This window comes from Vipera berus (assembly GCF_964194415.1).
Source record: "Vipera berus genome assembly, chromosome: 1".
Classification (NCBI taxonomy): domain Eukaryota; kingdom Metazoa; phylum Chordata; class Lepidosauria; order Squamata; family Viperidae; genus Vipera; species Vipera berus.
In genome coordinates, this window is record NC_138202.1 from 362,734,511 (window position 1) to 362,757,027 (window position 22,517).

General features: G+C 54.7%; 2 protein-coding genes across 7 annotated transcripts; both read left to right on the forward strand.

Moving 5' to 3' along the window:
* Positions 1 to 279: 279 nt before the first annotated feature.
* Positions 280 to 11,240, forward strand: RILP (Rab interacting lysosomal protein). Of its 6 annotated transcripts, none has more exons than XR_014024671.1 (8): positions 280 to 1,043; positions 1,684 to 1,861; positions 1,946 to 2,119; positions 2,641 to 2,801; positions 4,873 to 4,928; positions 8,025 to 8,141; positions 9,011 to 9,112; positions 10,729 to 10,851. XR_014024671.1 is itself a non-coding variant. In XM_081314318.1 (8 exons), the coding sequence occupies exons 1-8, from the start codon at positions 457 to 459 to the stop codon at positions 10,892 to 10,894; spliced, it is 1,317 nt and encodes a 438-aa protein (XP_081170444.1). In that variant the 5' UTR covers positions 287 to 456; the 3' UTR covers positions 10,895 to 11,236. The 6 variants fall into 6 exon arrangements, 5 of the variants coding, with proteins under 5 accessions (XP_081170442.1, XP_081170443.1, XP_081170441.1 ...); XM_081314318.1 differs by lacking the exon at positions 4,873 to 4,928 and having other exon boundaries at positions 287 to 681; positions 920 to 1,043; positions 1,614 to 1,861; positions 10,729 to 11,236; XM_081314319.1 differs by lacking the exon at positions 4,873 to 4,928 and having other exon boundaries at positions 291 to 681; positions 920 to 1,043; positions 1,740 to 1,861; positions 10,729 to 11,236.
* Positions 11,241 to 12,013: 773 nt separating this feature from the next.
* SCARF1 (scavenger receptor class F member 1) lies at positions 12,014 to 21,083 on the forward strand (the record flags this gene model as incomplete). The annotated part of the gene is given in 12 exon segments (XM_081313404.1): positions 12,014 to 12,123; positions 12,680 to 12,741; positions 12,985 to 13,086; positions 13,453 to 13,946; positions 13,948 to 13,979; positions 14,111 to 14,332; positions 14,537 to 14,665; positions 14,749 to 14,852; positions 14,954 to 15,077; positions 15,392 to 15,516; positions 15,680 to 15,850; positions 19,761 to 21,083. Coding segments are annotated over 12 exon segments (2,316 nt in total). The 3' UTR covers positions 20,402 to 21,083.
* Between the last annotated feature and the right edge of the window lie 1,434 nt (positions 21,084 to 22,517).

Below are 22,517 nucleotides of genomic sequence, written 5' to 3' on the forward strand. Positions count from 1 at the left end.
TGGAGCCCTTTGCCGTTCTTGGGGGGTGTCTGGGCTGGAGCCCCTCCTTGGAGGGAAATGCCACTTTTGCTTCCTTTCGAAAGTGAAAGCAGTCTCACACACACACACACACACACACACACACACACACACACACACACAGAGGAACACAAACACACCCTTTCCGAGCACTTGCGCTGCTTCTCACGCGGGGATTTTGGCTTTGCACCAGACTCCGGCGGCCTCACCGCCCTCCGCGCGCTCGGTTCGGATACGCCCCGCCCCGAGCAGCACGGCCGGGCCAGCGGCAGCCCGAGTCCCGCCAAGGGCGCCTTCCCTCCGTGAGCCAGGCGGGGCGAGCCAGGCGGAAGGCGGAGCGGCGCCTCCTCTTCGCCCGCCGGAGCGCAGTCGCCGTTGGGGCGCGAGCGAGGGCACCGCCGCCGTCGCCTGTCGGGCCGGAGCGCGGTTCCCGGACGGATGGAGGCGGCCTACGTGTACCGCCTGGCGGGCACGCTGGGCTCGGAGCTGCAGCGGCTCTCGGACCGCTTCGGGACGGCCTCCCTGGCCGGGCTGGTCCCGCAAGTGGTGCGCCTCCTGGAGCTGCTGGAGACGCTGGCCGTGGACGGGACGCCCCCGGGACCGCTGCCGGGAGCGCCGTCGGACGAGGAATCTCCCGGAGCCGCGGCCGAGTGCTCGCGGCAGGTGCGGAGGCCCGCGCGCTCCCCCGGCCGGGAGGGCTCCTGCGTTTCCCCGCTGCTGCCCGGCTGTGTCCCGCGGGCGCGTCCTCCTCCTCCGGTGGCGACTTGCGCGGAGGGAGGGCGGGATAGTGGGGGGCGGGCGAGGGGACCCCTCGGAATCTGCGCCAGCTCCCCTGCGCCGCCGGTCCCGGAGCGCTTGGCGCAGGTCGAAGCCGGCGGTGCGCTTCTTCTTCTCCTGGCAGGTGGCGGAGCAGCGGCTAGCCGAAGCCCAGGAGCGGGAGCGGCGCCTCCAGAGCCGGCTGACCCAGCTGGAAGTGGAGCCGCAGCCAGCCCTGAGCCCCCTGGCGCGGGGCCAAGCCCAGGAAGGTGAGGCCGGGCCGGGCCAGGAGGGACTTTCCTCGGCGGGGAGGGGGGGGAGCCTTGGCCGTTGCCTTGAGCCGCGGAGGAGGACGGAGCCCCGGGTCTTTTCCTGCGGCTTCTGCCAGAGTCCCTCCCTGCACCCACCTGCCGCTTCCACCTCGCTTGAGTTTTGAAACTCCAGCAGCCTGACTTGGCTGACTTCCTTGTTTTGGTGATGCGAAGTGCGGGCTGGCCCCATCTGCCTCCTACCAATGGTGGCCCCGAACAGAGCTGGGGGGGGCTGCCTTTCCACAGACCGCACTTAGCTTGGAAGGCGGCAGTGAGCCATTGCACCCCGTGGGTGTGCTTGTGACGCAGAGCGAGCAGTTGCATCTGCACCACAGGCTTCTCTGTGGCTGGGTGTGCTGTGCAAATCCAGCCTGGTTGCTTAAGTCATTAGCCCAGGCGTGTCCTGCCTGGGGAGGGCGGCAGCCTCCTGGATGGGCCAGGAAACTTTCCAGAATCAAGCTGGGCTGGAGAGCAGGAGAGGGAGACGTCCATCGCGGGAAAGCCCCCGTTTTGCATCATGGGTTGCAGATCAGCCAGTAATGAAATCTGGGCATCCGGAGGGGAAAGGCAGGTGTGACCTTTGGTGGGCGCCCATCAGCCGAGCGATGGCAAAGCCGAAGGGACGCCACGAAGCCGCTCTCTGTCCTGCCTCAGAGGACCCTGGCCGCAGAGAGCGGGAGCTGATGCTGCAGCTGAAGGAGGTGGTGGACCATCAGAGGGACAAGATCCGCGCCCAGGACCACGAGATCCAGCGCAAGGCCCGGGACACGGAGGCGGTGAGTGCGGGTGGGCCTGGATGGAGGAGGGGGGGCTCCCACCTCCCCCAGTCACTGAGGGCGGTTGTGGGTCTGTCCCCGCAGCTGCAGGAGCAGCTCAACCGCTTCATGACTGTGAACGAGAACCTGCGCCAGAAGGTGGCCGTGGTGCAGGCCCAGCTCAGGAGCGCCCTGGAGAGGAAGGCGGAGGCGGAGGCCCTCTGGGAAGCAGAGAGACGAGGCAGGGCGGCTGGGCCCGCCAGGACCAGCACCCCCACGGTGAGAGGGACAGGGCAAGTGCCTGGAGGGAGGGCAAAGGGGGCTCAGGGCCCGTGCAACACAGAGGAGCCCGGGCCCCCCTCCACCCGGCTGAACAAGAGCCCCGTGGACAGCGACAGTGGCTGCTGCCAGCCTTGCGAGGTAGACCAGATTGGAAACTGACTCCATAGGAAGATCCCAGGGTGTTGGGGAGAGCCAGTCTGAGCCTTTTTCTCAGGCTTCTCATCCTGCCTGGCCGGGCCGTGTTTCTGCCCCGGTGCCTCCCCACAGCACCATTTCTCCTTCTACGTTGGGCTCCAGGTAGCCTCAGGGTGGGGGCAGCGCTGGAGGAGCACGAGGCTGAGGGCACCCCGAGTTCAGGCTGGGTGGTTTCCAGGCCAAAGGAGGAAGTGGGGCCCAGAAGCAGGTGGCCAGCAACCGGCTTCATTTTATTCATCATTTATTCCTGACTTTCGGTGCGACTCCAGGCTGATCTGGGTGGCTCAGAGTGCAAGGCAATCGTGTCCCCCATCTTTCCTTAGGAACAGGAGGAGGGGGGTGTAGGAGAGGCTGCAGCTCCCCCGGAACACCCCCCTGACCAGTGCACCTTCTCAAAGGAAGAGCTGCAACAGATCCTGCAAGAACGCAACGAGCTCAAGACCAGCCTTTTCCTGGTGGAGGAGGAGTTGGCCTATTACCAGCGGTCAGTCGGTCTCCCGGGGTACTTTGAGGTGGAGGGAGGAGGGGGGAGCTTCTCTCCTGATGGACCCCCTGCAGCCCCACAACTGCCTTTGCTCCACGAGAGCCGGACTGCTTCAGATTCTGGCAGGGAGGCCCAAGGTGGGCTGCTGCAGGGTCCTCTATATGGGGGGGGGGTCCAGCCTTGCTGAAAATACGGGATTCTGCCAAGCCCAGAACAGCCTCTTCTTCGATGCCTCCTGCCAAGAGTTGGCTTGTTCCCCTGTCAAAAAGCTTTTGGCCATCGAGAGTCGCTTGTTGGGATGGGGGTGGGGTGGGGCTAATGAAATCAAAGAAATAAATAAGTTCCTCTTAAGGCAAAATTTGTAATCCTTAATCTTATTCCACAGTGCTGCTGTAACCCTCTTTTACTTGTCACACCGTTGAAAAGCAGAGGCTTTCCCCCCTTCCTCCAGAAGACTGAGCCCCCAGCCCACCCAGTGGAAGCGGGTGGTCCCTTAAGGCCCTCCAGTGCAGGAATCCTCCAGTGCCCCTCCCCGGGAGATGCCCGTCCAGCCTCTGCTTAAACACCTCCTCCCCCCCCCCCCCCGCCAGGCCCCAGCCCTCAGGCCAGTTAAAGAGCGCTTCGTGTTCAGAAAAGCTTCCATCAAAATCCTCCTGATTTAAACCCTTCGTTTCTCTCCTTCTGGGGTCAGCTTGGAAATTTTCACCTGATCATTGGTGGCCCTTTGGGGCTTGAAGATGGCTGCCCCATCTTCCTGTGGAAGCTCCAGCTTGCCAGGCTCCTTCCAAGAGAGGCACGGTCCCTTTGCTTCTTCCCGTGGACTCACCTGGAGACAGACAGAGTAACACAGTTGAAAGGGACCCTTCTAGTCCTACCCCCTGCTCAGGCAAGAAAAACGGTACCATTTCAGACAAAGGGCTGTCCAGTCTCTTCTTAAAAGCTTCCAGGGTTGGAGCATTCACAGCTTCTGGAGGCAAGTAGTTCCACTGGCTAATTGTTCTATCTGTCAGGAAATTTCTCCTTAGTTCTAGGTTGCTTCGCTCCTTGATCAGTTTCTGTCCATTGTTTCTTGTCCTGCCTTCAGGTGCTTTGGAGAATAGGTTGACACACACACAGACATGATATTGGAAGACCGATATCATGTCACCCAAAAAAACATATTTGTTTTAAGCTAGAGGAAACAGTGAAAGAAGCTGGTCCTCTAGGCTAGAGAAAAAGAGAGAATTAGCATAGTTCTCCTGAGCCTCTAATAAAAGAAGCTTTTTAAAAGCTCAGGAAACAAGCAAATGTTTGCTTCAGGAATCTGATTATCCGTAAAAAATGGGGTTAAAATGTTTAGCCAGAAAACTGCATTTGAATTTTGAACATTGGCATATGTTAAGCGTATGTTAAGTAGAAAATTCTGTGTGATCAACTTTTTAAAAAATTCCTAACATTTTGCATTCCGGAAAACTACTTTTCATTAACTTCTTTTTAGCTAAAATATAATTTACAAAGAGTTTCATTTCTGAGCTCACTAATTAGATCACTGCATCTTTTTTTTAATCTCATGTAGAAACATTGTTTTATCATGGATGGGTTACCCTGATCCTAACTCTTTCTTCAAAGTGGGAATATTTACATTTTAATACCTCACATAAAAAGAGTTATTGCATTTTTTTAAAAAAGTAAAGTTTGATTTTATTTATTGGTGGTGAGATTTGTCTCTTGAGGAGTTGGGAGAACAGCAGAAACCTCTAATTGCATGACTTTGTGCTCTGCAGTCAAGAGGCTGCATTGTATAAATTATTGTTGGTTGCACAGTCAGCCACTGGATTTGGCGTTTTTATCCACCTATCAAGTCCTTCCCAAGGACCTGGGATGGGCAGATGTGGAGTTCTTAAGGGTCTCGTCGCAGGACGTCAGCTGTTCCAAGTGAAGCTGCCTTTTGCAATTGACTGATGGTAAATTTGTTGATGCCGCTGGAGTTCAAGTGGTGCTTCAGTTGTTTTCGGATCGCACCCACTGGTGCCACTGCCATTGGTGCCACCTTTGCTTTCTTTTGCCACAGTCGTTTTATTTCTGTTTGCAGGTCTTCGCATTTTGTTATCTTCTCCAGTTCTTCTTCTTCTCTTCTGCTGTCTCCAGGTACTGCCACGTCCACTATTCAAACTTTTTTGTTTTACTTACCGACAATTGTTAAGTCCAGGTTGTTCTGTGGCGGGTGCTTGTCTGTTTGAATTCTAAAGTCCCAGAGCAATTTAGCTTCTTCACTTTCTATGGCTGTCTCTATTTTGTGGTCCCACCAGTTTTTGCTTGCAGGCGCGTGGTGTTTCCTGCAGATCTTCCAATGCACCATTGTTGCTACTTTGTCATGGTGCTGCTTGTATAGTCTGTGCGATCTTCTTGCAGCCGTAGACCAGGTGCCCGGCTCTTTCTTTGGCTTCTTTGCAGAGACGGCGCTCGCTGTCTGTCTCCGTCTGTTGACGGCATGAGAAACGAACCAAGAAGCTGCATCAGTTCCAGAGGCAGACCTGGGTGTGTGCAGACCCAGAGGCTTCTGAAGGAGGGAGCTTGTGCCAGACCTTCGGGGTAAGCCTGGCTAGGAAACAAATTTCCCAGGCAGTCTTTAGCTCTACTTCACAGGGACGAGACCAACAGAGTTTTTGCAAGCCTGGTTTGACTTAATCACCGCTCCTTCTTACGTCTCGGGGAGACGTTTGCCTGGGTCGCTTTGAATACTATCTTGCTTTCCAGGACTTAAGGAATAATTTCAGCCGTCTTCATTTGCTTGCTTGCTTGCTTGCTTGCTTATATACTTATTATTCAGATTATATAGCCATCCATCTGAAACAGTCATCCAGAGTTGCCTTACTGGTGAGTTGCGGGGGGATATAAATTTAATAAATAAATGTAAAAATAAAATATATGACTCTGGGCAGCTCACTGCAATTAAAATATAAAAAAACAAAATCTATACTACCCCCATTGTATAAGGGAAATATAAAAAAAACCCCATCTGACATTGTCCATAACCAGAGTGCATAAGAACAACAATAAGTTGGAAGGTACCTTGGAGGTCATCTAGTCCAACCCCCTGCTCAGGCAGGAAACCCTATACCATTTCAGACAAATGGCTGTTCAGTCTCTTCTTAAAACTTCCAGTGTTGGAGCATTCACCACCTCTGGAGGCAGGTTGTTCCACTGATTAATTGGTCTGACTGTCAGGAAATTCCTCCTTAGTTCTAGGTTGTTTCTCTCCTTGGTGAGTTTCCATCCGTTGCTTCTCGACCTGCCTTCAGGTGCTTTGGAGAATAGCTTGACTGCCTCTTCTTTGTGGCAACCCCTGAGATATTGGAGCACTGCTATCATGTCACCCCTCACTCTTCTCTTCATTAAACTAGCCGTTTCCAATTCCAGCAACTGTTCCTTATATGATTTAGCCTCCAGTCCCCTAATCATCTTTGTTGCTCTTCTTTGTACTCTTTCTTTTTTACATCATGGTGACCAAAACTGGATGCAGTATTCCAGGTGTGGCCTTACCAAGGCCTTGTAAAGTGGTATTAGTACTTCACGTGATCTTGATTCTATCCCTCTGTTAATGCAGCCTAGCACTGTGTTGGCTTTTTTGGCGGCTGCAGCACACTGCTGGCTCATATTTAAGTGACTGTCCACTAGGACTCCAAGATAATAATAATATAATAATATAATATAATATAATATAAATATAATGCCGCTTGGGGTGTGTGTGAAAGCCCTAATAAGCAGGCATATACATAGAATGAAGGCTACTGCTAAGCTTGTAAGCTGCCCTGAGTCTTCGGAGAAGGGCGGGATATAAATGGAATTAAAATAAAATAAATAAGATCCCTCTCAGTTACTACTATTGAGCAAGGTACCCCCTATACTATACCTGTACATTTGATTTTTCTTGCCTAAATGTAGAACCTCACTTTTTCATCTTGTTGGATAGCGCCCAGTGTTCAAGTCTGTCTACATCCTCCTGTATCTTAAGCCTGTCTTCTGGAGTGTTGGCTATTCCTGCCAGCATGGTATCGTCTGCATATTTGATGAGTTCCCCATCTATCCCCTCGTCCAAATCATTGATGAAAATATTGAAGAGCACTGGGCCCAAAACTGAGCCTTGGGGCACCCCACTACACACTTGCCTCCATGTAGATGCAGTTCCATTGAGGACCACACCCTGAGTACCATACAGCAACATCTATCCACAATCGTCTGCAGAGGCACCGCAGAGGCTGTAGGGAGATGGGTCCCTACATGCAATGGCAAACTGCCTATTTCCCACACAATGACCTCCCCGGAACTTCTAGCCTTCCAGCCCAGGGATTCTGCCATTCAATTCATCTGACTGATTACCTGACATCACGGTTGTGTTGACTCTTAGTGATCACATGTAAGCCTTTTCGTTATGGTCTGATATACAGTATATATGTTCTGATGTCAGTTATCCAGATTGTCATTTTGTTATTTCCCTTATTGTGTTTGTATTTATCTTGCTGCATTTATACTTTGTTTTTTATATCCTGAGTCATTCGGGGTCACCGTGGAGTTGGGCAGTGCCGAAATCTAAATAAATAAATGTCAGTAAATCTGTCCTCAGCCCTTTGGACCTGCCAGTGTCCCTGATTGCCCCTGTGGTTGAGTCCGTCCAGTTTGTTGGAGGATTTAAAGAAAAGACTGGACAGCCACTTGTCTGAAATGGTCTACGGTTTCCTGCTTGAGCAGGGGTCGGACTAGAAGACCTTCAAGGTCCCTTCCAAATCTGTGACTCCATTACTCTACTACAGTTTGTTGTCTTTTTCCACCCACCTTCCTAAAATGTGGTGCCCAGATCTGGATGGAGTATTCTTAGTACAAGCTGACCAGTGGAGAACAGAGAGGAGAGCATTGGTGTCTTTTGCAGCTGCCTCGTGGCCTTGGCTCACGTTTAGCGTGTGACCAAAACCTGAATGCAACATTCCAGATGTGGCCCTACCGAGGCCCCATAAAGTGGTACTAACACTTCATGTGACCTTGATTCTATCCCCGTTGATGCAGCCCAGGACCGCGCTGGCTTTTTTGGCTGCTGCCGCACACGGCTGGCTCATATTTAAGTGATCGTCTCCACTAGGACTCCAAGATCCCTGTTGCAGTTGGTGGAGGAGGGGTAGATTTCCTTCCCCCACCCCACCCCTCCCCACCCCAAACCACTCCTGAGACTGAGACGCTTCTGCCCTCCAGGGAGCTGCTTAATGGGGAGCGGGTCCCTGCCCTGCATGCAGTGAAATCTGCCATCAAGAAACAGCGCAAGAAGATCTGGGCCAAGATGCTGGGCACCGAAGAGGAGCCGGCGGGCAGGTGGGTCCCTTGGCAGCCCTCGGCCAGCAGGCAGGCATCTCTCTCCTTCCTCTCTCTCTCTCTCTCACACACACACACACGCACACTCTCTCATAAAGCCTCAACCTCTGGCCTCACTCTGCGGTCTCCCACTGGCCACAGAGAATCTGGCAGTCCAGCTCCCCTCAGCCTGGACAGGTCGGAAGCCCTTAGGACCTGGCCTCTTGCACCCGTTTCTGGAGCTGGGGAGAGGAAAGGGGGCTTGTTAATCTGCCCTCCTCTGGGTGAAGAGAGGGCATTTGGATAAATAGCCTGAGAAAGAAAGGATAATGGCTGGCCCTGACATTTTGCCAGGCTCGGCTGGGCTGACTCACCTTATAAATCCGTCTCTTTACAATCAACTCCAGAGTCTTGGCAGGTAGAGAGGTGAGGCTGGCTGCTCTGTGGGGCCGTGTTTGTTCTGCAGCCGTCCCAGGCAAGTTCTGCAAAAGAGCGCAGGAAAGCTGGAGGCAGCGAACCTGATTCCTCACAAGGTTTCTCCAACTTGGTTCTGTCTTAGAAATAACCTGGTCTAGTAGCATAATTTCACGGAAGGAGAGGCCTGTGTCCTTCAGTAGTTTGTGAGTGCCCTTCTTTCGTCTCCTGTGGTTGCGGATGGGAAATAAGAGGGAAAGCAGCCAGTTTAGGAGGAAGTTTGTTAACGAGGGTGGAAAATTAAAGGGAGAAAGAGGCAAACTAGCCATTCATCTAAAGGGGTGGCCCAGAGGTTCTAGCAGTGGCAACACTCCAGGGAAATGGGGACCCCCGCAATTTCAGCACACGCATGCACACACACACAACAGAGCTCATGGAGGTGTCTGCAATGCCTGCTCTATTCTGCTCTGTTTCAGGGAGGAAGACGAGGAGGAGGAGGAAGGCGAGGGGTGGCCGATTGGCTCTCCTGGCGCTGACCAGACAGATGGCCACCTGCCCGGGTCCAGGATCAAGAGCTTGTAAGTCTGGGCTGAAGTGGGGGCAGTTGCTGGGCTGGGAGGGAATCCTGCCAGGGTCCCGAGACGTCTCTCTGGGGAGAAGGAGAAGTGAGCAGACCCCCAGGCCTGGCAGCCTTCTTGGGAGACCCTCCAAGGAAAGGTGTAGCTTTTCACTTGTGGATGAAGCAGCTCCTGGAGGCCTTGGGGGGAGGGGGGGGCTGAAGAGGTGGAGTTCAAGGTTAGCCTCCTCTCTTCAGCCAGACTCGGCCACCGGTGTCTGTCTGTGTGTGTGTGTGTGTGTGTGTGTGTGTGTGTGCGCATGTTGGTTCTGCATGACCCCAATAAATCCTGCCAGGCCCCTTTTCTCTCCTCGGATTGAGAGCAGAGGAGCTCTGGATTCCCCCAGAGAGAGAATCACCCTCTTCATGCATCTGTTTGTTTATATTCCACCTTTATTTTTTTACGATTAACTCAAGGCGGTGAATGCTGTACTGCCTCTTATTCCCCCTCCCCCCCAACAATCCCTGTGAGGGGGCTGGACTGAGAGACAGGGATTGGCCCAAGGTCACCCAGCCGGCTTTCACGCCTAAGGCGGGACTAGAACTCACCCTCTCCTCCTTTCTAGGCCAGCACCTATTTAGAATAAATTCTATTTGGAATAATAACCGAGTTGGAAGGGGCCTTGTGGTCACCTAGTCCACCCCCCTGCCCAAGCAGGAGTCCCTACATCATTTCTGACAGACGGCAGTCCCGTCTCTTCTTGAAAGCCGGCAATGATGAAGCACCAACAACATCTGAAGGCAACTCCTGTTCCATTGGTCAGGAAATTTCTCCTTATTTCCAGGTTGAATCTCTCCTTGATCGGTTTCTGTCCATTAGTCCTTGCCTGGCTTTCAACTGCTTTGGAAAATAGGTTGGCCCCCTCCTCTCTGTGACACCCCCTCAAATATTGGAACGCTGCTATTGTATCTCCCCTGCTCCTTCTCTTCACTGGACTAGCCATGCCCAGTTCCTGCAACCGTCCTTCGTATATTTTAGCCTCCAGCCCCCTAATCCTCTTCATTGCTCTTCTCTGCACTTTCTCTAGAGTCTCAACATCTTTTTTATAGCGTGGAGACCAAGACTGATTGCAGTATTCTAGCTGGGGTCTTACTAAGGCTTTGTGGAGTGGTATTAGTACCTCACGTGATCTTGATTCTATCCCCGTTAATGCAATTTAGGATTGCACTGGCTTTTTTGGCTGGCGCCCCGCACTGTTAGCTCGTATTTAATTGATTGTCCGCTAAGACTGCAAGATGCCTCTCACAGTTGCTGCCCAGTGTTCAAAGTCTGTCACGATCCCTCTGGATCTTGAGCCTGTCATCCGGGGCGTCGGCTATTCCTGCCAGCTTACTATCATCTGCCAATTTGATGCTTCCCCCTTCTGTTCCCTCACCTAGGTTGGCTTGGGGCGCAGAGGGGCATGGGGTGCCTTGACTGTATCGCTACTCGGGCGCAGCTTTTCCCACGGCCCCTGCTCCAGTGGCTCCTCGGCCGACCGAGGATTAGAAGCGGGGCTCTAGTGGCGGAAGCCGTGGGCAGAGAAATGTTCTTGCTCTCTGTTCTCAGGGGTCTCCTCTGTGTCTCTTCCCTCCCAGTTTCAGCCAATGGTATCGCAGAAGCTCCCAGCCCAGCCCCACGGAAAGCAGGCCTGGAACCTGGGAGATCATCAGCGCAGAAGATGTGGGTCCGGGGGAAGAAGAGAGAGAAGAAGCGCCCCCCAGGGGCTCCTCTTCCCCACCCCCAACTTCCCCTCTCCCTTGAGCCGGGACACTCACGGCTGGACTTGCAGCGCTGCCCTTCCGGGCTCCCGGAGAGACGCTTTGGGGAAGTGCCAGCAGCCTGGGGGCCCTGCGCAGAAGGCGGCCAGAGGCTGCCCCAAGGGTGCTGTGCCCAGAACCGGCTGCCTGGCCTCCCTCCTGGGCACCTTCCGCCTGGCCCTCCCTCCACGCAGGGTTGCGCCTTCTGGGAACCGCCTGGAGGAAGAGTTGTACGTTGCCCTTTGCCTGCAGTCTCCCAGGACAACCAGCTAGTGTGCAACCTTAATATTTAACACCAAAACAATGACAATAAAATGGAAAACACGCACCTGGCCACGAAGAGCCTCCTTGGGAGGAAGCGGAAATCACACCCCCTCCCCCATCTGTGACTGAAGCAGAGGGAAGGAGCAGGGCAGGATGTCTTACCCCCACCAAGATCCCCCCCCCGCCAGTTTGTACTCAAAACAAGCCTTTCATGCAAATCTTAAAAGTGGATAAAGCACCCCTTCCTTCTCCTGAAGGGGGGTGGCAAGCTGGAAGCCTCGGAAACCCCCTCAAGAGGCAACTCCTGGTGCTCCCCTCCCCGTTCCCTGGCTGAGGGGAAGCTGCAGGTCAGCCTGCTCTGGCTCCAGGAAAGGGGAACCGTGGGGGGTGCTCCCCTTCTGTGCCCAGGAAGGCCTCAAGAGGAGGCTGCACTGCTTGGACAAAGACTGGGGGGGGGGGGAGCTGGCAGAAGTAGAGGTCAGTCATGGGGGGGAGACTCCTGCTCAGGGGGGAGCCCCACCATGGAAGGGGCAGCTGATCTGGCTCCAGAGAGGGACCAGCACACAAAGTTCTTAGCTTGGAACAAAATGAAGTTCCAGTTTGGTTGTTGACCGCTACTGGGCAGTGTGTGTGTGTGTGGGGGGGTCGCCTTCTGCAGGGGGAGCCTGGGAGGGGCCCAGGAGTCCGAGGCCAGACATTCCGCGGATCCTTTCCGGCTCTGGGACGACCATGCTCTCGTCCCCCCCCTTCCTCCTCTGCCCGGCCGGCTTCCTCAGGAAGACCCGCAGGAAATAGACGGTAGGCGCTGCTGCGCGGAGGGTCGCGGCCGCCCGACTTCTCCCAGCCGGGCCCCGGGACGATGGAGCGCCGCTGGGCTCTGCTGTTGCTGTGGCTCGGCCTGCCGGGTCCTGGGCGCGGCTCCGCGGAGCTGGAGCCCGGGGGAAGGCACGTGTGCACGGCGGAAGATAGGTAGGGGGGAGCCAGCCGGCCCCGTTTCTCCGACGGCCGCCCGTGCGCTCCGCTCTGGCCGGTCGGGATAAGGCCGAGGGTGGCGGGGCGCCTCCGCCCCAGGGACCGGCGGAGCTTCTGGAGGGGGGCGCCTTTCGGCCTTGACCTGCTGGCTGCGGCTCTCTCCCGGCCGTCGGCCGCGCCTTCCCTTTCCGCCCATTCTTTCCCAGCTCCGCTACGGTGCGCCCGCGGCCCCCGCGGCCCGGCCGGGAAGGCAAGGACCCGGGACGGCAGCCCTGCGGAGGCCTCCCGGTCGGCAGCCGCTTGCCGGGGCTATTTGAGCCTCGCTCCTCCGTCCGGCCAAGAGCCCGGAGCAGCGCCGCTTCGCCTCGGAGTGCGCCGGACGGTCCTGCTCGGCAGCGGTTTCCTCCGGGAGAACTCGGAAGGCTTTTCCCGCACCTGACGGGAGGAGGCGGGTGGCTCCGCCGAGCACAGGCCGGTCCGGGTGTCGGTGGGGGCCGCTGGCTCAGGTTGGGCTCCCGCTCCCTCTGGCTAACAGCGCGCTCTCTCCCGCTAGTCTGCCGTCCGCCCTCGTCTGCTGCCCGGGATGGGAGCAAGTGGGGCCCGAGTGCCCCCGCGGTGAGTTGCTTTCCCCCGGGGGGGGTGTCCTGCTCGCGCACCCACCGCCCCCCGTCTGGAATACGGGACGACGAGGGGGGGCAAAGGCCGGGCAGGGACCCGGGCCCGACGCGGTTCCTTCTGCCCCGGGAACGCCCCTCCGGGCCGAGAACGGTGGCCGCTGTGCTGATGCCTTGCGCCCCCTTCTGGGGGGGGGGGAAGAGACGGCTCCTCGGACTCACTTCGCCCCTCGCTCTCCCCCAGCCCTCTGCTTGGGCGCCGAGGCCTGCCAGGAGCGGGAGGTCTGTGTTCGCCCATCGGTCTGCCGCTGCCGGCCGGGCTATTTCGGGGCCAACTGCAGTGCCCGTGAGTATGGCCCAGTGGGGGAGAGCCAAGGAACCCCCAACTCAAGGGGTCGGTAGGCAACCCCGTATCCTCCCTTTTTACCATCCTCCCGCTTTGTGCAGGGACCATCAAGAGTGGGCGACTCGTGACCTCCACCCAAACCCTGCCTTGCCCGGCCCTGTTTGGGTCCATGCCCTGGCCACGGACCGGCTTCCCGCCCGATCCCTTTTGCGTGGCTGGGCAGGAAAGTGCTCCTAAGGTTGGCACCTGGACGGGCGCTGGGGTCCATGGGCACTTGGCTCCTCACACAGACCCTGCTGCCAGCCAGGCTTACAGTGGGGGAGGGGGCTGGTCTAGGGTTTGAGGGGTGCTGTGGTTCTCTTTCAGGGTGCCCGGAGCAGTTCTGGGGCCCAGACTGCAAGCAGAACTGCCGCTGCCATCCCCACGGCAGATGCCATCCAGCCAGCGGAGAGTGCAGCTGCCACCCGGGCTGGTGGGGGCTGCTCTGCCAGTCGGCCTGCCTGTGTGGGCAGCGAGGCCACTGCCACCCTGTCACAGGCACCTGCCGGTGTGATCCAGGCTGGTGGGCCCCTGACTGTCGGAGGCAGTGCCAGTGCAATCTCTCAGGCTCCCGCTGTGATCCGGCCACCGGCCGCTGCCTCTGCCATCGGGGCTGGTGGGGCAGGCGATGTGCCTCTCTCTGCAGCTGCCACGGATCGCCTTGTGCCCAGGAGTCTGGGCGATGCGAATGCACAGCAGGGTGGTGGGGGCCAGCCTGCCAGCACCTGTGCCACTGTGTGCACGGCCTGTGCGCACCTCAGGATGGACGCTGCACGTGTGATGCTGGCTACAGAGGCCCCAGCTGCACAGAGCCCTGCCCGGGGGGGGACTTACGGACCCCAGTGTGCCCACAGGTGAGAAGCCTGTGATTCAGGGGACCCAGGTGTGCCCTTTGCCCGGCCAAAGCAGGCTGAGGGAAGAGCAGAGAAGCTGAGTGCTGGGCTGCTTGTGGGCCAGCTGCAGTCTCTCTCTCCTGCCCCTGCAGCTGCGGCCACTGCAGGAACCGAGAGCCCTGCTCCCCTGTGGAGGGGGCCTGCCTGGCCTGCGACCCTGGCTGGAATGGGACCCACTGCCGGCAGCCGTGCCCTCTGGGGCTGTATGGAGAGAACTGCACGCAGCCGTGCCCCCGCCATTGTCGCCGGGGAGAGACTTGCCATCCGCAAACAGGACGATGCCGGAACTGCGAGGCTGGATTCGTGGGGGCCAGGTGGGGCTGTGAGCCTGGGCCCTCTGCACGGGCAGCAGGGGCCTTCCTGTCTGCCATAAATTGGGAGGGAAGCGAGCAAGCGCGGCAGGAGAAGCCTTGCAGAGCTGGGGGGGGAGGGGTTACAAGTGGGAATCTGTCCCCGCCCCGTAGAGGGCCCTGTCCTTTCCTAACTTCTGCCCCTCAAGCACCATGGCTTTGCTGCAGGTGCGAGGCCTCCTGCCCCCCCAGCTTCTTTGGAGAGGGCTGTCGGCTCCCTTGCCCCGACTGCTTCCATGGGAGCTGTGATCCTGCCTCTGGGACCTGCCTCTGTCAGCCTGGCTACTGGGGCTCCAGGTAACGAGCTGGGGCAGCGGCAGGGATGCCCTGCTTCCCCCCCACCACACCCGTGCCCCATTTCTTCTCTGACTCCTTTGCAGCTGCAACCAGACCTGCCTGGAAGCCTTCCATGGTCCCAACTGCTCCACAGCCTGTCCCTGTACAGGGGGACCGTGCCACCCCTTCTCTGGAGACTGCCAGCAGGGTGAGTCTCCCTTCCCTGGGCTGGACCTGAGGCTGATCCAGAAGGCGCCCCCTGGGGAGGGGGTCTTCCTCGCTCCTCTGACTTTTACCCTCCTCTCCCAGGAGTCCAAGGCCAGGGGGCCCTCCTGGCAGGCATCCTGGGCCCCCTCCTGCTCCTGTTCCTGCTGGGCTGCTTCTGCTGCTGCTGCTGCTGCCACCGCCTCTGTGGGGCAGCCTCTGTGGACAGGTGAGAGCCCCCCACACACCCGGAGCCAGAAGAGCAGGAACCTCTGCCTGGGGAATGGGCCCTCCTTGGCTGGGTCTGTGGTGGTGGGGGCTCTTGGGACTGGATTGATCCCCACCTCAGACGGGTTTGAGCAGAACAATCAGGAACGTGGGGAAGCCTGTCTGGTCTGGTCCAATATTGGGAGGGGGGCAAAAAGCTTCATCCGTGCCTTCTTGCTCAAGCTGCCCCCATGACCCCAGAGAAATGAGCCCCTGGAGGAGGCCTGGACAGGGGAAATGGGTGTCTTCCCGGTCTGAGTGCCCCCTCTTTCTTAGGGCACCAGGGGCCGAGCAGGATCGCTTCCCTCCAGCCAAGCACCGCCTGATGGCCATGTTGCCGAGCATCCCTCCCAGCTTGCCCTGCTTCTCACGAGGGGGCTCCAAGCTTCCACGGGTGACAGGTGAGGGGCTGCCCAAAGCAGCTTCAGCGCAAAGGCGTCTCTATTTCTGTGCCCCCTTGCTTGCCTGCTGTCCCAGAAGCCGAGGGGAGTCGAGGGCAGGGCCTGGGGTGGGAAGGGTGGCGCCTGACAGCCAATCCCTGCTCTGATGCTTGTCCTCTCTCAGTCACCCACCGAGACCCGGAGGCGCCCTTCAACCCCAGTTTCATTGAACCAACGTCTGCTGCCTGGCCCTCGGACAGCTCCTTCTCCTCCTCCTCCTCCTCCTCCTCCGAGGGAGTCAACAAAGAAAGGGGGGGCTGCCAAGAGCCGCAGTCTGCTCTCCCCCACAGTGAAGGTAGGAGTGCGAGGGGGGGAGAGGTAGGGGATCCCCTCCCCCTTGAGCCTAAATCAATCTTGCCATCACCGTGCTAAAGGACTTCAGCGCCAAGCCAGGGAAAAGCACCCTCTGGGCCCGAAGCCACTTTGAGCAAGTCCCCGAAGGTCCTGCTCTGCTTTCGCTGCTGATCCCTTGGGAGGGAGGGAGCTTGCAAACAGAGTTGGAAGGGACCTTGGAGGTCTTCTAGTCCAACCCCCTGCACAAGCAGAAGACCCCATACTGTTCTGGACAAATGGCTGCCCAGTCTCTTCTTGAAAACCTCCAGAAGTGAGGAGCACCCACAACTTCTGGAGGGAAGCCATTCCACTGATTAATTCTTCTAACTGTCAGGAAGTTTCTCCTTATTTCGAAGTTGCTTCTCTCCTTTTTTTTTTATTGAAAAGTTTTACAGTACATTTTTAAATACAAAACCCCTCCCCTCCCCCTCCCCTCTCCCCAAACCTCCCCAACTCTCCCCTCCCCGACTTCCCAGAGCTAAATACAGGGTATAAAAATACGAACAAACATAATCTAAAATATGCAAACAGCAATAAGATATTAAATTCTATCGCACTTTAACTCTTAATAAAATAGTAAAGGTAAAGGTAAAGGTTCCCCCGCACACGCGTGCTAGTCGTTTCCGACTCTAGGGGCCGGTGCTCATCTCCGTTTCAAAGCCGAAGAGCCAGCGCTTGTCCGAGGACGTCTCCGTGGTCATGTGGCCGGCATGACTAGACACCAAAGGCACACGGAACGCTGTTACCTTCCCACCGGAGTGGTCCCTATTTTTCTACTTGCATTTTGACGTGCTTTCGAACTGCTAGGTTGGCAGAAGCTGGGACGAGTAACAGGTGCTCACTCTGTTACGCGGCACTCGGGATTCGACCCGCCAAACTGCCGACCTTCTGATCGACAAGCTCAGCATCCTAACCCACTGAGCCACCGGGTCCCTTAATAAAATAACTACAAGCTAATTATACATCATATAAGTCCGCTACTTATTCAAATGCTAAGTGAAACTTTTTAGTCCCATATTTGTTCTGAATATAATCTATCCATCTCTTCCACTCCACAGTATATCTCTGTTGCGATTGATCTTTCAAATACGCTGAAATCTTTGCCATCTCCGCCAAGTTAGAAACTTTTAAAGTCCATTCTTCTATAGTCGGCAGTTCTTCCTTCTTCCAATATTGCGCTACTAAAAGTCTCGCTGCCGTAATTAAATTCAACATCAATTTAATATCTACAACGGTGGTATCTGTGATAATACCCAATAAAAACAATTGCGGAGAAAACTTTATCCTTTTCTTGAATATCTTTTGCATATTCCACCAAATTTTAATCCAAAAAGCTTTATCCTTTGTACAAGTCCACCATATATGAAAATACGTTGCATCCTCACAACCACACCTCCAACATTTGGGCTGGCAGTTCGGATACATACTTGCTAATTTTTTAGGATCTAAATGCCACCTATAAAACATTTTGTAAAAGTTCTCTGTGTAAATTTTACATTTCTCACCCAAATCTTTTCCCAAGTATCCATTGTAATAACTTCTTGAAAATTCTGAGCCCACTTTATCATACAGTCTTTAACGAGTTCCGTTTCTGAATCAATTTCTATCAATGCAAGATATATCCTTTTTATATATGCTTGACCTTGATCTCTGATTTGCTTTACCAAGTTTTCATGTCATCAAAAAACCAGTTTTCTGGTCCTCTTTCCACCTAGCCTGTAATTGCCCATACTGAAACCAAGTTTGTACTATCTTTTCTTCTTTTAAAATGTTATATGACTTTAATTGCCATACATTCCTTTCCAAACTTAAAATTTCCTTATATGTAGTCACATCATGTTTAAATCCCACATTTATATTTTCTATTGCGTGTTTAGGTATTGCCCAAATAGGTATCTTATAATTTAACTTGTGTCTGTACTTTTTCCAAACTCGCAACAGAGCATACCTTAAAATATGTATCTTGAACACATTATCCACCTTCTTATCATACAATAAGTATGCATGCCATCCAAATAACAAATCATGACCCTCAAGATTTAATAATCTCGCTTGTGTTAAATTAAACCAGTCACTTATCGCTGACAAAGCAGCAGCTTCATAATATAATTTGAAATTAGGCATTTTAAGACCACCTCTTTCACGCGTATCTTGCATTATCTTAAATTTAACTCGTGGCTTTTTCCCTGCCCAAACAAATTTATTAACTCCTTTTTGCCATTCCTCCAAATTTAAATCCTTTTTAAGTATAGGTATCATTTGAAATAAAAATAAAAATTTTGGCAAAACATTCATTTTCACTGCTGCAATTCTTCCCAATAGAGATAATTGTAATTTTTTCCAACTATCTAATTCTTTTTGTACTTTTCCCCATAACTTTTCATAATTATTTTTATATAACTTCACATTTGAGGGTGACAAATATATCCCCAAATATTTAACCCTTTTAACTATTTCAAATCCCGTTAGCTCTTCTAAAACAGCCTTTTGTGATACTGTCATGTTTTTAGGCAACATTTTAGTTTTTTGTATATTGATCTTAAATCCAGAAACTTTCCCATATTGCGTTATTATCTCCATCAATTCTACAACTGAATAATCAGGCTGAGTCACTGTAACAACCAGATCATCTGCAAACGCCCTCAATCTATAATCCTGGTCTCTAATTTGAATTCTTTTAATTTTATCCGAATCACGTATTTTAATCAGTAATATTTCCAATGTTAAAACAAATAATAGAGGTGACAACGGGCACCCCTGCCTTGTACCTTTTTCAATATTACATACTTCAGTCAGACTATTATTAACTATTATGCGGGCTGTTTGCTTTTGATATATTGCCCTAATTGGTTGTAAAAATTTATCCCCAAATTCAATTTTCTCTAATAATTTCATCAGAAATTGCCAATCCAATTAATCAAAGGCTTTTTCAGCATCCAAAAAGATCAGCGCTGCAGGGATCTGATTGTTTCTTTCCAAAAATTCCAACAAATCTACAATATGTCTCACATTGTTCTTCATTTGTCTACCACTTATAAACCCAGTTTGATCACCATGAATTACTTGTTGTATCACCCTCATTAATCTGTTAGCTAAAACTTTGGCAAATATCTTGTAGTCTGTATTCAAAAGTGATATTGGCCTATAATTTTTTGCTTGGGTGACATCCTGATCTTCCTTCGGGATCAAAGAAATAAAAGCAGTCTTCCAAGACGGAGGTACCCCTCCTCCCATTTGAATTGTCTGGAACAATTCCCTTAAAGGCTTCACCATCTCTAACTGTAAATTTTTATAATACACAGCAGTCAATCCATCCATACCCGGCGCTTTACCCACTTTCAGTTGTTTAATTGCTAAAAAAATTTCTTCATCAGTTATCAATTGATTCATCCCTTCCTTTTGTTCTTGCGTAAGAACAGGAATATTAGCTCTTATCAAATAATTATCTATATCTACATCTCTAATCTTATCTCTAGCATACAACGTAGAATAAAAATCAACAAAAGTCTTTTTGATAAGACTCTGCTTCTCTCCTTGATTAGTTTCCATCCGTTGCTTCTTGTCCTGCCTTCAGGTGCTTTGGAGACTAGGTGGACACCCCCCTTCTTTAGGATGGGGGTGGTGAGGGGGTGCTATGGCCCTGCTATGGGCTTGGCTCAGGCCTGAAGGAAAGGGGCTGCTTCTGCCTAGTGCACAGAGGAGGCTCAGCTGTAGGTGTGCCATGACCTCCAGGTGTGGTGGGACAAGGCCCCTAGGAGGCCAGCTCAGCTGTGCTCCTTGCACCACCACACCTGGTTGGGGGTGCAGAGACTGCTAGAGAGAACCAAGTCCAGACTTTTATTTTAAAAAAATCCCTTTTTCTGCTCTTTCAGCCTTGCCAGAGGGCAGCCTTCTCCTGGAGGCAACAGCGGTGCACCCCTCACCCTTTGCCATCCCTCGTACCTCCAGCATTGCCAAGGGCAAGCGGCCCTCCGTCTCCTTTGCAGAAGGGACCCACTTTGGCCCTCAGAGCCTCAAGGCCCCCCTAGAGGCCGTCAACCCTGCCTGGAAGCCAACAGCCTCTGAGAGCCCAGTCCAAGGTGCTCCTCCTCTGCAGACCAACCAACCCACGGGGGCCTCATGCCACTCCCAGGGCAGAAGCTGCTACGAGAACATGGCACTGACTCCCTGGGAGGACAGTGGCTGGGCCTCTGCAGGCAACCATCTCAGTGGTCACGGGACCGGAGAGGAGCCCCCGGAGGCAGCCGCTGTGGAAGCTTGCATCCAGGAGCCCAGCATCACCACCATTTACGTGACCGTGGGCCAAGCTGGAAGGGGCAGCAAAGACCCCCCACTGTCTGTCCCACAGCATTGGGGGAGTGGGCAGGAGGAGGCCACCTGGGCAAGAAGCCTGAAGAAGCTGCCAAGGAAGTTGGCTGCAGAGGCGGGCCCTGGCATGGCTGAAGCTCAAGGCCTGCTGGCTTCTGACCAGAAGGTGGAAGGTGTAGGGAGCAGCAGCAGCCTGGACTCATGACTCCCCCGGAGGGGCTCAGCCAGGGAAGCAAATGTGCCCTGCCTCTGGGTTTGCCCCAGGAGCCCAGCTGTGTCCAGCACCCTCCCACAAACAAGGGGGGAGCGCAGCTTCAAACCTGCCGGGAGCCAGAAGGGATTGGGCCCCTAACCTTCAATCTTTTTGGAGGCTGCCCTCGCCACTGGAAACACTTGAACCCGGAGCCTGCCATTGGTTGCCTGACGCCCCACAGAGCCCTTCCTTTCCCTTCTGCTCAGAAAAGAGTCTTTGGCAACAGCCTGGCGTGCGGATAGATGCCTCTTTGGGCATCTCTGTCAGTGCGTTGCACTGATCAGGCAACTGGCCTGGAGCTGCGGGCACCTGCCTCCCCTGCTGCCCACAGCTCGGCTCTTTTTTGCCTGTGGGCACCCAGCCTTGGAAGGGTCTGGGGAGCTGCCAGTGGTGGCCAGCAGGGGGCAGTTGCCTCTGGCAGAATACCAGCCTCACCCTGGAGGAGTCTCCGCCAGAGGCTGTGTGTCTGTAGAGGCCGGAGGGGCCGCCGTTTGCCCCAAACCTCACTGGGAGCCCTGAGCAGAAACGCTTTGCAGGCCAAGACCTGGAAGGCCTAAACAAGACGTTCGTCAAAAGGACGAAGGAGAGTTAAGACAGTAGTAACTGTATGGACTCAATCTGAATTGGGATTAAAATGATTCTAGCTTGACTAATAACCCCGGTTACTTCTTCCTGGTCTGTGGCAGCCAACGGTGGTTTATGGTTAACTAAATCGTGGTTTGTAATTTATGATTCACTAAACCTTGGATTACTTAGTCCAGTCTTCTGGGCCCACACGACGTGCTGAACCCAACTTCTGCGCAGAGTGCAAACGGAAGTATTGAGATGCCGGCCTAGGACGTGCGTTACACCCCCCCTGGCCCTTGGGGGGTAAGGAGGGGCCCTGATTAAAAGGTCAAATTTGAGCTGTGTTCAGACCAGCCTTTGCACCCCCAGTCCACCTCCCCTCTGGTGGAAAGGTCCTCACTCCTGGGTCCTCCGAAGGGTGCCTGATTTTGCCTCTGAATATTATCACAACACCATCTGAGATCCTTCAACGGGGTTTCAATGAACACACCAGACCAACGTTGCAATTTGTTGCCTGGCTTCACAATCACAAGTATGCCACTTGCAAGGTGCCGGTGTGAAAAGTGATGCCGCCACCCTCCAACTCTCTTCTCAGGAGGGCCAGAAACCTCTTCAAAAGCACAGCAGAAAATTGTGGAAGAAGTCACAAAAAATCCCAGGACAACTTATGGGGGTGCAGGCCCCTCTAACCCGGAAAAAGTCACGTCTTCCGTTTTTACCACCCTGACGTTCCTCTCCCTGACAAAGAGCCCAGAGGGGAGGTGGCTACCGTCCGGCAGGCAGGTGGGGGTGTGAGCATTTGGGGGGGACTTGGCTGCCCTCCTTGAGGGAAGTGCCTTTCGCCCTGCGGCGGAGGAACCCCGGGAGAATTTCGATCCGCCTGTCAGACTGAAGCACAAGCGGGTGAGGCGACCAGGGGCCGGTTCAGACGCATCAGCCGCAGCTCTGAGAGACGGAGAAATTCACGGCTTTGGAAACCGCCCGGCCAGAGCCAGGACCGATCCCCCGGGCAGAGAGGCGCTGACCGCCTGGGATCTCTCAGCCGAAGCTTCCCTGCGAAGGGATGGACCGGCCGCCTTTCTTCACCAGCCCAGCCGGGAAAGAGGAGCACCCGGTGCGGGAACTCTTTGGTCACGGCGATCGCCCTCAAGATTGGGACCACCGGGGAGGGGATCCGAGGGCAGCCTTGGTGGCGTGCCGGAGGCGACAAGCCCCGCTCGGACGGACGCCTTTGCTCAGAGCCCACGGAAGAATCCGCAGGAGAGCTCCGGCGAGACCCGTAGCCTTCGAGGGGCGCCCGACGCCCTTCCACCCAGCCGCGGCCCGTCTGTGCCAGGCGGCGGCATCTGCAGGGCGGGCGGGGGGGGGGCGGGTCGTCCTGCTGGGACGCCGGGGGGGCGAGGAGAAGCCGGGGGGGCGCCCTGGAGAAGCTCATTTCCTTCCCTGCCCCCCCCCCCGGGTTCCTGCCCTTCTCCCGGTACAGGGAGCTCCGCGGAGCTCG

Coding starts and splice junctions, on each gene's coding strand:
- RILP (XM_081314315.1), top strand. CDS start 457: ATGGAGGCGGCCTACGTGTACCGCCTGGCGGGCACGCTGGGCTCGGAG. Junction 8,142..9,010: donor GAAGAGGAGCCGGCGGGCAG/GTGGGTCCCTTG, acceptor GCTCTGTTTCAG/GGAGGAAGACGAGGAGGAGG. Junction 9,113..10,728: donor GGGTCCAGGATCAAGAGCTT/GTAAGTCTGGGC, acceptor CTTCCCTCCCAG/TTTCAGCCAATGGTATCGCA.